This window comes from Pan paniscus, chromosome 2 (genome assembly GCF_029289425.2).
Source record: "Pan paniscus chromosome 2, NHGRI_mPanPan1-v2.0_pri, whole genome shotgun sequence".
In the NCBI taxonomy this organism is placed as follows: Eukaryota; Metazoa; Chordata; class Mammalia; order Primates; family Hominidae; genus Pan; species Pan paniscus.
Window position 1 is genome coordinate 57814844 of NC_085926.1, and position 13501 is coordinate 57828344.

At 38.3% G+C, this 13501-nt stretch overlaps 1 protein-coding gene across 42 annotated transcripts in view; it reads left to right on the forward strand.

Moving 5' to 3' along the window:
• SLMAP (sarcolemma associated protein) overlaps positions 1-13501 on the forward strand; it is a 175287-nt gene that overhangs the window by 91271 nt on the left and 70515 nt on the right. For all 42 annotated transcript variants that reach the window (XM_008964035.4, XM_063602464.1, XM_003811632.6 and 39 more), the window contains 4 exons: positions 2218-2254; positions 4744-4806; positions 12680-12775; positions 13035-13106. In XM_008964035.4, coding sequence (XP_008962283.1) covers positions 2218-2254; positions 4744-4806; positions 12680-12775; positions 13035-13106 — 268 coding nt within the window. The remainder of the gene's footprint in view (positions 1-2217; positions 2255-4743; positions 4807-12679; positions 12776-13034; positions 13107-13501) is intronic.

Genomic DNA, 13501 nt, shown 5'->3' on the forward strand with positions numbered 1-13501 from the left:
ATCTGCAGAGAAAAGGATATATACCCACAATGGTTATCTCTGAGTGCTGGTATTGAGTAATTTTTATGTATTTCCTCATGATTTACTTCACACATTTTCCATAATCAATATTTGTTATATTCAAGAAAAATAAATTATTGTTTAAAATGCCTATTTCAATGTTCTGGAGTAAAGTTATACATAATTTTTAAAAAATCTTTACTAGGCACCAACTTTGTTAGGGCCTGCTGATGGGCTTTGGGGATATACAGGTGAATAGGTCATAGTTCCTGAGAACACAGATGTATAATCAAAGAAGGACAGTAAAGTTTATGTAGGCTCAATGAAGTCTGTATCATGGGTGCTCAGAAGGGAGGTGGGTGCTGGTAGTTAATATTCCATTTTATTCAGCATTTTAGTGTATTTGTGACTAGTTGAATTAGACCAGTTCTTACAGTGTTTGCAGTTATTAAGGTGGGATCAAAATTATTCCTATTTTTAACTCACGTCTCATCAGTTTTTCAGCAGCTTACATATGATTTATCAGTTCAAGCTAAGAACTTTACCCAGTCAACCTTCAAGCTAACCATTATAAGAATGGCCTCTAGGATGTGGAGTGATTAGCAGCTGGTAGAGGTCATGCGTGGTAGCCTTGCTTTGAGTCCCCTGTACTCACCCCCAACACACATAAACTGTATCTTACAGGGCCTTGTAAAATAGGGACTCCAGCTTCCTTAGCTGCTGTATTCTCATGAGAGTAATAGTAGTGATCAAGTCCATTTCCAAAGCACTGTTTTAAGCCCTTTATTCATATGAATACATTTAGTATCCCCAATAACTCCATGGAATTGGTTGTATGATTATCTCCCCCCCACCTTTTTTTTTTTGGAGATGGAGTCTTGCTCTATTTCCCAGACTGGAGTGCAGTGGCATGATCTCGGCTCACTGCAACCTCTGCCTCCCAGGTTCAAGCGATTCTCCCACCTCAGCCTCCCAAGTAGCTGGGACTACAGGCACATGCCACCACACCTGGCTGATTTTTGTATTATTAGTAGAGATGACGTTTCACTGTGTTGGCCAGGCTGGTCTCGAACTCCTGACCTCCTGATCCGCCCACCTTGGCCTCCCAAAGTCCTGGGATTACAGGTGTGAGCCACCGTGCCTGACTCGATTATCTCATTTTATGCATGAGGAAGCTGAGACCTATATTGATTAGGCAATTTGCCTTTCAGCTGGTGGGTAGAGCTAGATTTTGGACCCAGTATAATTTCTGAGCTGCTATACTACCTTTTTGTCAGCAGTAGTTATCAGGCCAACAAGGCAACTGGTGCCAATTAATGCCATCTATTTAATGTTTTGTTTTAAAGTGTTATGCTGAGTTCAGTTTCATACATACATCTAAGTTTTCAGTTAGTTTCTGAGGTGGCTGGGTAGAGAAGAGGAATAGTAGTGTTTTGATTAAAGTTGTTCTTCACTGGAACAAGTTTCCAAATTATAACCTTGCTTTCCAGAACTTTGCTTTTTAAGACTTTCTGTATAGAAATGTTTAATTTTAAAAGAACATAATTTACATATTTCAAAATTGAAAATGGATTTTTTTTTTTTTTTTTTTTTTTGAGACAGAGTCTCACTTTGTCACCCAGGCGGGAGTGCAGTGGCACAATCTTGGCTCACTGCAACCTCCACCTCCTGAGTTCAAGCGATTCTTATGCTTCAGCCTCCTGAGGAGCTGGGACTAATGGTGTGCGCCACCACGCCCAGCTAATTTTTTTATATTTTTAGTAGAGACAGGGTTTCATCATGTTGACCAGGCTGGTCTTGAACTCCAGACCTCAGGTGATCCTCCCGCCTCAGCCTCCCAAAGTGCTGGAATTACAGGCATGAGCCACCATGCCTAGCCGAAAATGGATAAAGAGTACTCCTTTTCTGTATAGAAATTCGTATAATCAAGTAATTCATCATATCCCTCAAAAAGTAGTGGCTCCTCAAAGAGCATTTAATACATTTTGGATTTGGAATTTGTTTTTAGAACTATATTGATGTGTACAAGGTAGGTTTACATATTTTTGTTTTCTAAGAATTTTATACATTTATGAAGGATTGAAAAATAGTTCACCTTTTTTTAATTACATGAAGGCAAATGTATAAACTTTGTGGTGTAAGATATTCTGGTGCTCTCATACTCTGTTTCCTCTATTGTCCGGATATTAGATAAAACTTCTAAATTTTACTTTTCAGTGTCATCCATGCACCATTACCAAGTCCTGTTGACAAAGTAAGTTGCTAATGATTATTTTTTCCAAACTGACTCAGCTGTGTTGCTTTGAAAATGTTTGTTTTTAATATGCTTTACCTAGAAATTTATTTCTCTTTGGTAACAAAATATGTAGAATGCATATAGCTATATAGTTATTATAATCTTCTGATCTTCAATATCTGGAGAATCTAAGATGGATGTTTCTTCAGAAGAAGGCTTTGTTATCTCAGTTAAATTATTCACTGTGTAAACTAGGAGTACCTGTTTTGTGTCTAGCCAGGGATAAGGAGTATTCGCTGTTACTTTTTATTCTGAGATACAAGTCTGTCTAGAAATTTGTTTAAGTTTCTACCTAAATAGTTCACTCAACATTTACCAATACAGGGAGGTAATACAGAAATACAGGCTTACAAAAATTGTTCTTTTATTGTCTTTGAAGGTTACTTTTTACCTGATCTGATCAGAAACTTTGCAATAATTGCTTGCTAGAAAGCATTTTTCTTTTGTTCAGAAATAATGGTTTATTCAATTATAGGTTTCATTGCTAATTAGCCCCCCAAAATACATCTTTTGACATTAATGTGAGAGTCTAGTTTTCTTAGTGCAGTAACTAAACTAGTGGAAAAAATATTTTACGTTTTTCTTCCATTTGAATGAAGAATGAAAGCCTGCTTAAAACTGAAGTTCTCTGTTAGACTCCTTTTTTAAAAGTAAAAGTGGTTAATCATCAACTTCTGCAATACCAAAATTATTCAGAAGTAAATAATGGTCCTGCTAATTTAGAACTAAATTTAAAAAATAATGCCAACTCTCTGCTGTCTCGTCAGCATATTAATTAAAGTATAGTTTCCAAGCTTAATAAGGACTGGTGCTATAACATCATTAATAAGCTAACACATAGGGGTGAATATTACAGCAACCCAGTAGTCCTTCTTCCTTCTTCTTCTCCTCCTCCTCCTCCTCTTCTTTTCTTTCTTCTTTCCTCCTCCTTTTCCTCCTTCTTGGTTTTTTCTCCTCCTCCTCCTCCTCTTACTCCGTCTTCTCCTCCTCTTTCTCCTCCTCTTTCTCTCCCTTCTTCTCCCCCTTCTCCTCCTCCTGTTTCTTCCTTTTACTTTCTTCTTTCTTCCTCCTTCTGCCTTCTTTCTTTTTCCTTCTTTTTCTTCTTTCTTCCTTCTTTCTTCTTCCTTCTTTTTTCTTCTTTGTCCTTCTTCCTTCTTTCTTCTTACTCGTTTTTTTCTTCTTCCTCCCTCCTCCTACTTCCTTCTTCTTCTTCCTTCTTTCTCCTTCCTTCCTTCTCTTTTTCCTCCCTCCTTCTCCTTTTTCTTCCTCTTCCTGCTCCCTCCTCTTCCTCCTTCCTCCTCCCCTTCTTCTTTTTCTTCTTCTTCCTCTTCCTTTTCTTCCTCCTCCTTCCTTCTTCTTTTTCCTCTTCCTTCCTTCTTTCTTCCTCCTCCTACTCCTTTTTTTTTTTTTTTTTTTTTTTTGAGACAGTTTCACTCATGTTGCCCAGGCTGGAGTGCAATGGTGCAATCTCAGTTTACTGCAACCTCCGCCTTCGAGGTTCCAGTGATTCTTCTGCCCTGGCCTCCCGAGTAGCTGGGATTACAGGCATGTGCCACCATGCCCTGCTAATTTTACGTTTTTAGTAGAGACGGGGTTTCTCCATGTCGGTCAGGCTGGTCTTGAACTCCCAACGTCAGGTGATCTGGCTGCCTCGGCCTCCCAAAGTGCTGGGATTACAGACGTGAGCCACTGTACCTGGCCCTTCTTCTTTTTTTTTTGAGATGGAGTTTCGCTCTGTCGTCCAGGCTGAAGTGCAGTAGCGTGACAACGGGGTTTCACCATGTTGGCCAGGCTGGTCTCTCGAACTCCTGGCCTCAGATGATCCATCCCCCTCGGCCTTCCAAAGTGCTGGGATTACAGGCATGAGCCACTGCGCCCGGCCCTTTTTTGTTTGTTTTTCTTTTTAATAATGCCATAGTTCTATATTCTACAGCCCTGAAAAAACCCTTATAGAAGATATTCCTTATAATACTCTTGAGTTCTAAATAGTTTGACTATGACTTACAGTGTTTAAACACCATTACTTCCCATCTTTTTTCTTAAAACCTACCTATGGATTTCAAGAAACATTGCCTCAGGCCACTGGACAAAGTGTTGTATTTCATGTCCCTGCCCTACCTATACCACAAAAAAATACCATTTTGAAGATGGCTACTTCTAAATGAATGAGGCTTGTTAAAATATTAAAGAAGTATTTAATGATGAATTTTAAAGGGAAAATATGTGGATCTGTTGATTAGGAGGTTTTATTTCTGGATTAAGAAACGGCTATATTTCCGCCAGAAAAGAAAAAAATTTAAAAGGCTATATTGCCTTTGTGCTATAAATTTGTGATTTTAATAACAGTTATTTTGCATATTTAAGTAAGTAGACATTTCAAGGAATTGGTTTGTCTTTAATGTTCTTTATGAAGTGTTTTCTGTTGATACTGTGTCATTTGTTTCTAGGTTGCTGCTAACACTCCAAGTATGTACTCTCAGGAACTATTCCAGCTTTCTCAGTATCTACAGGTAAAAGTACATCTTGAGACTTCTTAAAAGCAGAATTTCTTTTAAACTTTTAAAAGTTCTTAAAAGCAGAATTAGGGCCAGGCATGGTGGCTAATGCCTGTAATCCCAGGACTTTGGGAGGCCTAGGCAGAAGGATTCTTTGAGGCCAAGAGTTTGAGACCAACCTGGGCAATAAAGTGAGACCCCTTTAATTAAAAAAATTTTTTTTAATTAACCAGGTGTGATGGCGTGCATTTGTAGTCCCAGCTACTTGGGAGGTGGAGGTGAGAGGATTACTTGAGCCCAGGGGGTCGAGGCTGCAGTGAACTTTGATGGCACCACTGCACTCCATCCTAGGCAACAGAGCAAGACCCTGTCTGAAGAAAAGAAGGGCAGAATTAAACAACTTATATTTTATTTTGCAAATTCACAAATATAGGATAAAAAAATGGCTGGATGCAAATAGAAAAGAAATACTGTCTTTTCAAAAAAGAACAAAGGATTAAAAGTAGATCTTATGAAGAAAGATAAAAGAGTCAACATTAAATCTAGAGAAAAGCCTTTGTACAAGAGGAATTTTTTTGTTCAAGTATGAGGAGGTTCCAAAACAGTTTTTAAAAATCTGTTTTCAAATTTTTTTAGAGACAGGGTCTCGCTCTGTCTCTCAGGCTGAAGTGCAGTCGCATGATCAGAACTCACTACAGCCTCAAACTCCTGGGCTCAAGTCTTTTTCCTGCCTCAACCTCCCAAAGTGCTGGGATTATAGGTGTGAGCCGCCATGCCGAGCCCCAAAACAATTCTTTATCCATAGATGACTTTTATTTTGTTTTGTTTTATTTTATTTTATTCTATTTTATTTTTGAGATGGAGTCTCACTCTGTAGCCCAAGCTGGAGTGCAGTGGTACGATCTCAGCTCACTACAACCTCTGCCTCCTGGGCCCAAGCGATTCTCCTGCCTCAGCCTCCTTAGTGGCTGGGACTACAGGCATCCACCACCCACAGCTGGCTAATTTTTTGTATTTTAGTAGAGACAGGGTTTTACCATGTTGCCCAGGGTGGTCTCAAACTCCTGAGCTCAGGCAATGCACCCACCTCAGCCTCCCAAAGTGTTGGGATTACAGGCATGAGCCATGGCGCCCGGCCCATAGATGACTTTTAAATAAAAAATAACTGGGAGAGATTTTGATTGCTTAATAATATTAATAGCAAGTAATTATATAGCACTTATTATATACCAAGCTTCATTCTAGCACTTTACCTGTATTATTTAATTCTCTCAACAGTCTTACAAGGTGCATATTTTATTCCTATTTTTACAGATAGAGTAACTGAGAGGCAGGAAGATTTAATAATTTATACAGTATCACATATCAAGTATATGGTAGAGCTGGGATTTGAACCTGGACAGCCAGACCTCAGATTTTCTGCTTTGTGTAACCACTGTGCTGTGCTGCTGGATTCACAGAATAATTTCTTGGTGTAGAGCAGATACTGCTTCAAGTTAATGCCATATTTAAAGAACCGTATAAATCTTTAAAAAGCAAACAAATGTTTTGGGTTGGTTTTTTTTTTTTCTGGTTTTTGTGGGTTTGGGCTAGATTATGTTTCTTATTCTGGTGAGGGAGCATGGTTAAAGAAAACTCCTGGATCAGGAGATTAGAGACTGAGGTATTTTTTTGTTTTTGTTTTTTTTTTGAAACGGACTTTCGCTCTGTCACCCACGCTGGAGTGCACTGGCGCAATCTAGGCTCATTGCAACCTCCACCTCCCGGGTTCAAGCAGTTCTCCTGCCCCAGTCTCCCGAGTAGCTGGAATTAAAAGCATGTGCCACCACACCTGGCTAATTTTTTGTATTTTTAGTAGAGTAGAGTACATTTTTAGGTTTCACCATGTTGGCCGGGCTGGCCTTAAACTCCTGACCTCAAGTGATCCATCCACCTTGGCCTCCCAAAGTGCTGGGATTACAGGTGTGAGCCACCGCACCAGGCAAGATTGAGGTTTTTATCTTAGTTCTGCTACTCAACCCACTTTTGTGACCTTGAGTGAGTCATTTTATGTGGGTAGGCCTTCAGTTGTCTTTTGTTTCAAATAATAGAACCAAACCTGTGATCCTGGGTCCCTATATTCTTTTTTGAGGTGGAGTCTTGCTCTGTTGCCCAGGCTGGAGTGCAGTGGCGTGATCTTGGCTCACTGCAACCTCCACCTCTCGGGTTCAAGCGATTCTCCTGCCTCAGCCTCCCGAGTAGCTGGGACTACAAGCATGTGCCACCACGCCTGGCTAATTTTTTGTATTTTTAGTAGAGAGGAGGTTTCACCGTGTTAGCCAGGATGGTCTCCAATCTCCTGACCTCGTTATCTGCCCACCTTGGCCTCCCAAAGTGCTGGGATTACAGGCCTGAGCCACCACACCCGGCCCCCTACATTCTTTTATAGGAATCAATCAGTGAGAACAGTTTCATCTTAGTTAAGAATGTACACATCTATGAAAATGAACAGAAAATTATCAATGTATTAATCAGATCTTATCTTCCACCAGGCATAATGTATGCATAGAAAAACATTACACATTTGGATTTTAATAGAGTATTTAAGAGTATTCTAAGCCAAAATTCCCTTGATTTAATCCTTGGCTTTAATTTCTGACCTACTGGAAAAGTTGTTTAACCCTTTTGTGCCTCATTTTCCTCATCTGTGAAATGGATATAGTAATAGCGCTTAACTTACACAGAATTGTGAAGAATAAAAAAATTAATATATGTAAAGCACTTAGAACAGTTCCTGGCACATAGAATGTATGCCATAAATGTTAGTAGTTTACCATTCAATAGGAAGGCACATTAATTAAGCTGCTTATTTTTAGAGGTGGAAGAAAACTTTGAGATTAATGTAGTTTAAACCTCATTTTTCATATGAGAAATTTGGGGCTCATATAGGTTAAATTATTTGCCCAGGCATGTATACTACTGTTACTAGTCATCGTGGATAGCAAATCTCACTCCCTCACTCTCTCACTCTTTCCAACCTTCTTGTTCTGTGAATATCCCTAGTGTCCTAATCCTCTGCTGTTCCTTTTCTAGCTCTTTGAGATAAAATTATACCAGTCTTTTCTGTATATGTTCTTACTGAACTGCTAAAGTTCTAATGTAACTTGTGAACATTTTAAGTAAAAACTGGAATAGATGCATTTTATACCTTAGAACTAACTAAAAGACCATTCCTGGACATATTAGATTTCTGTTAGGATATAGTTCATGGAGTTAAACTCTAAATGGAATTGAATTAAAAAGGTGAAATTACACCATCTAGTGGAAGTAGATTCTAAAGATATGGTTGGTTGATGGTTTTGTTTTTCAGTAAAACTTTTTGCAGCATCTGAGTGATTTCCTGAATGTTAGGAATGTTTTAGGAACTTAAACTTGGCAAATAGTCTCTTAAGTGAAGCTGTGTTTTAATATGGATTCTGAGGTGTATGGCTTTTTATTAGATTCTTTAACCAATAGCTTTATTATAACCTATAGCTTATATTAAAATGTAGTACCTCTAAGTAGACAAAATTTTCCATAGTCATTATTTATCAAGGATGTGGAGAGCAATAAATTAATGCTTTAAACCTCAAGTACTATGTTTGAAGTGTATAGTTCTCTGTTGAGGTGTCTCAGAGGCGTTAGGGTCATAAGTGTTCCTCTGGATAATGACAGGAATAGAACAAGGTGAAGAAGGTATGCCAAAACCACAACTAAGTGCTATGAGCATTTCACCTTGATTCTGAGTGAAGGAGTCTCGCTTAACAGCTATTAACTGTTAACAAGCCACCTAAAGTTTAGACTTTGTACACCAATGTCTTTCTGTGTAAAATATATCTTTGGGCTGGGCACGGTGGCTGTGCCTGTAATCCCAGCACTTTGGGAGGCTAAGGCGGGCGGATCACCTGAGGTCAGGAGTTCGAGACCAGCCTGACCGACATGGAGAAACCCCCGTCTCTACTAAAAATACAAAACCAGCTGGGCGTGGTGGCGCATGCCTGTAATCCCAGCTACTCGGGAGGCTAAGACAGGAGAATGACTTGGACCCAGGAGGCAGAGGCTGCGGTGAGCTGAGATCATGCCACTGCACTCCAGCCTGGACAATAAGGGTGAAATTCTGTCTCAAAAAAAAAAAATATATATATATATATTTACATATATATTATATATAATATATATAATATATATAATGTGTTATATATACACATTATATATATAACACATAATATATATATTATGTGTAAATATATATGTATCTTTGGATATATATATCTTTGGAGCTGCCAAATAGTTATTTAATTCTCCCATTATAAGTCCCTTCATTACATTGAACCAATATTCAGTGGACTCTTACCTATTTTGGTATATTAATTACTGCTAAGTGTTATATAGTCAGAGAGAATCAGAACACCTGAAAATGCAATAGGCTGTGCGAGTGAAGCAATCTCTCTTTTTAAATGTATATATTGGCCGGGCACGGGGGCTCTTGCCTGTAATCCCAACACTTTGGGAGGCCAAGGCAGGCAGATCACTTGAGACCAGGAGTTCAAGACCAGCCTGGCGAACATGGAGAAAGCTCATCTCCACAAAAAATACAAAAATTAGCTGGGCATGGTGGTGTGCACCTGTAGTCCCAGCTGCTCAGAAGGCTGAGGCATGAGAATTGCTTGAACGCGGGAGGTGGAGGTTGCAGTGAGCCAAGATCATGCCACTGTACTCCAACCTGGGCTGCAGAATGAGACTCTGTCTCAGAAATAAAACAAAAATGTATACGTTTATATAAACAACATTTTTAAAAGGAAAAATTAAAAGCTATTTCTATTTTAGATATCATACTTGTGCAATTAAGCCATTATAAAGTATTTTTGCTGATGACCAGATTATCTTGGCTTCAGTTGGAATGAGTTTGTTCTGAGATGTATATATTTCACATATATTCACATATATGTGTATGTGGTTGTATATATACACATGTATACATGTATATACTATCATGTATCACTTAACAGGCATATGATCTCATTAGGTGATTTTGTCTTTGTGCGAACATTATACATTGTACTTATATAACCTAGATGGCGTAGCCTTTACACACCTAGGCTATATAGTGTAGCACATTGCTCCTAGGCTACAAACCCATACAGCATGTTATTGTACTGCATACTGAAGGCAGTTGTAACACAATAGTATTCGTGTTTAGAAACATATCTAAACACAGAAAAGGTACAGTAAAAATACAGTATAAAAGATAGGAAAAGGCTGGAGGCAGTGTAATCCCAGCACTTTGGGTGACCGAGGCAGGAGGAACACTTGAGGCTAGGAGTTCGAGACCAGCCTGGTCAACTTGGCAAAACCCTGTCTCTACTAAAAATACAAAAATTAGCTGGGCATGGTGGCACATGCCTGTAGTCCCAGCTACTTGGGAGGCTGAGGTACCAGAATTGCTTGAACCCGGGAGGCAGAGGTTGCAGTAAGCCGAGATCACACCACTGCACTCCAGCCTGGATGACAGAGCAAGGCTCTGTCTCAAAAAAGAAAAGAAAAGAAAAAGATAGAAAATGATATACCTGTACAAGGCACTTACCATGCATAAAGCTTGCAGGACTGGAAGCTGCTCTGGGTGAGTCATTAAGTGAGTGGTAAGTGAATGTGAAGGCCTGTGACATTACTGGACATTACTGTAGACTTTATAAACACTGTACACTTAGGCTGCTTTAAATATATATTTAAAAAGTTTTTGGGGCAGGCATGGTGGCTCATGCCTGAAATCCCAGCACTTTGGATGGCTAAGGTGGGAGGATCTTTGAGACCAGGAGTTCAAGACCATCCTGAGCAACATAAGAACGCCCCATCTGTTAAAAAAAAAAAAAAAAAAACTTTAAATAAAAATATTAGCTGGAGGTTGGGTGCGGGGACTCACACCTGTGATCCCAGCACTTTGGGAGGCCGAGGCGGGCGGATCACTTGAGGTCAGGAGTTTGAGACCAGCCTATCCAACATGGTAAAACGCCGTCTCTACTGAAAATACAAAAATGAGCCAGGCGTGGTGGTGCTGCATGTCATCCCAGCTACTCAGGAGGCAGAGGTGAGAGAATTGCTTGAACCCAAGAGGCGGAGGTTGCAGTGAGCCAAGATCGTACCATTGCACTCCAGCCTGGGCAACAGAGAGAGACTTCGTCTCAGAAAAAGAAAAAAAAAAAATTAACTGGGCATGGTGGTGTGTGTCTGCCTCCTAGCTATTTGGAGGGCTGAGGCAGGAGGATCATAAGCTCAGGAGTTTGAGATTACAGTGAGCCATCACTTAGTGACATCATCATGCAACAGCACTCCAGCCTGGGTGACAGACCTAGACTCTTGTCTCAAAAAAAGAAAAAAAAGTTCTTCTTTCTTCAATAATAAGCTAACCTTAGCTTGCTGTAACTTTTTTACTTTATAAACTTACAAGTTTTAAAACCTTTTTGACTCTTGTATTCACACTTAGCTTAAAACACAAACACGTAGTACAGCTGTTCAAAAATATTGTTTCTATTCTTAATTTATAAGCTTTTTATTATTAAAAATTTTTTAAACTTGCTTTTACTTTTTAAACTTTTTTGTTAAAAATGAAGACATAAGCACACACATTAGCCTAGGCCTACACAGTATCAAGATCATCATTATCAATATTTTCCACCTCCACATCATATCCCACTGAAAGGTCTTCAGGGGCAGTAACATGCATGGAGCTGTCATCTCCTGTGATAACAGTGCCTTCTTCTGGATACCTCCTAAAGGACCTCTCTGAAGGTATTTTACAGTTAACGTTTTTTTCTTTTTAATAAGCGGAAGGAATGCACTCTGTAATTAACAATAAAAAGTATAGTACATGCATAAACTGATAAAGTCATATAATACTATTATGTATTATGTACTATATATAATTATATGTGCTATACTTTTATATAACTGGCAGCACAGTAGGTTTGTTTACACCAACATCTCCTCAAACACATGAGTAATGCCCCCTTGTGTTACAATGTTAGGATGGCTATGATGTCATTAAGCGATAGAAATTTTTCAGCTTCATTGTAATTTTGGGGGACTACTGTGTATATGCAGTCTATAGTTGACTGAAATGTTGTTTTGTGGTGCATGACTGTGTATGTGTGTATGCATAGGTATATGTCTACATACACACAGTGTGTATGTATGTGTGTGTGTGTATAAAATGCAAACCTGAAACATTTGTTAGCTTTTTCTATTGTATGTTTTTAAAAACTTGCTCTTCCAAATTATGAATAAAAAGAAAACAAAAACAGGTGACTTGTTTTCTATTATGGGAGAAGTTGCAGTTAGAGAACCTCTAATAGCAGTACTTTCAGCCCAACAAATGAGACTAAAATGATGTGGCCCATATACATGGAGTAGCCATTTCCTATCTGCAGGGAATATGTTCCATGACCCCCACTAGATGCCTGAAATCACAGATAGTACCAAACCCTATATCTACTATGTTTTTTCCTATATATACACATACCTATGATAAAGTTTAACTTATAAATTAAGCATAGTAAGAAATTAACAATAATAATAAAATAGAACAATTACAACAGTATACTGTTATGTGAATAAAAGTTATGTGAATGTCAACATTCTGTCTGTCTCTCTCAAAATATCTTGTACTGCACTATAACTGAAACTGTGGAAAGGGAAACCAGAGATAAGCGGGGACTGCTGTATGTTTTACAAAGTACTATCAAGTTTCACGTACTTTAAAATACATCAAGTGGGATGTAATATGAAAATATTTTAGAATATGCTGAAAATTGATCACTCCTCAAAAGAATCATGATGAGCTTATTAGAATCTGTTTTGTGATTTGTAATACTAGGAGGCCTTACATCGGGAACAAATGTTGGAACAGAAGTTAGCCACGCTTCAGCGGCTACTAGCCATCACCCAAGAGGCTTCAGATACCAGTTGGCAGGTATTCCAGTTGTTTTATATTTAAGAAACATTTAAACATAGTTTAATATTCCATACATGTTAAATAAACTAAAATGTAGCAAACAAAGACAAAGTTATTTCCTAACTAATGAACAAGTTGTTGAAGATTTAGCATTTTACAGTGGATGCTGGTCAGTTTTACGCTTTTATATCTTTTGTTGTCAGTAGCAACCTTTTTTTATATACATGTGACTTTATAATTACTCGGGTTTTACTTATATTTAATTTTTCTTCAATAGGCTTTAATAGATGAAGATAGACTCTTATCACGGTTAGAAGTTATGGGAAACCAATTACAGGCATGCTCCAAAGTAGGTATTAACCTCAAATGTGTAAAATGAAATGCATAGTTTTTTATGTGACATCATTTCTTTGACTATCATTTTGAGTATATGCTAAAAACTTCATACATTTCCACAATTCTTTTAAATCTTTTGTGCTGAGAAATGTCAGACATCCATGTAAATAAAAATAATTACATAATGAATACCCATGTACAAGTCTGTCTTTTTTCTATTGCAGTTAATATTTCTTGAAAAAACTGGGTCATTTGTCCTCTAGAATTTCCCTCAGTCTGCATTGTTATTTAAACATTTTTTAGCTCCCCCTCCCACTCCATAAATTAGTAGTTCCAGCTAGAGATTTGATGTGATTTAGGTTCAGTTTTTCTTTTTGTCAACAACACTTTATGGATGGTATTGTGTTC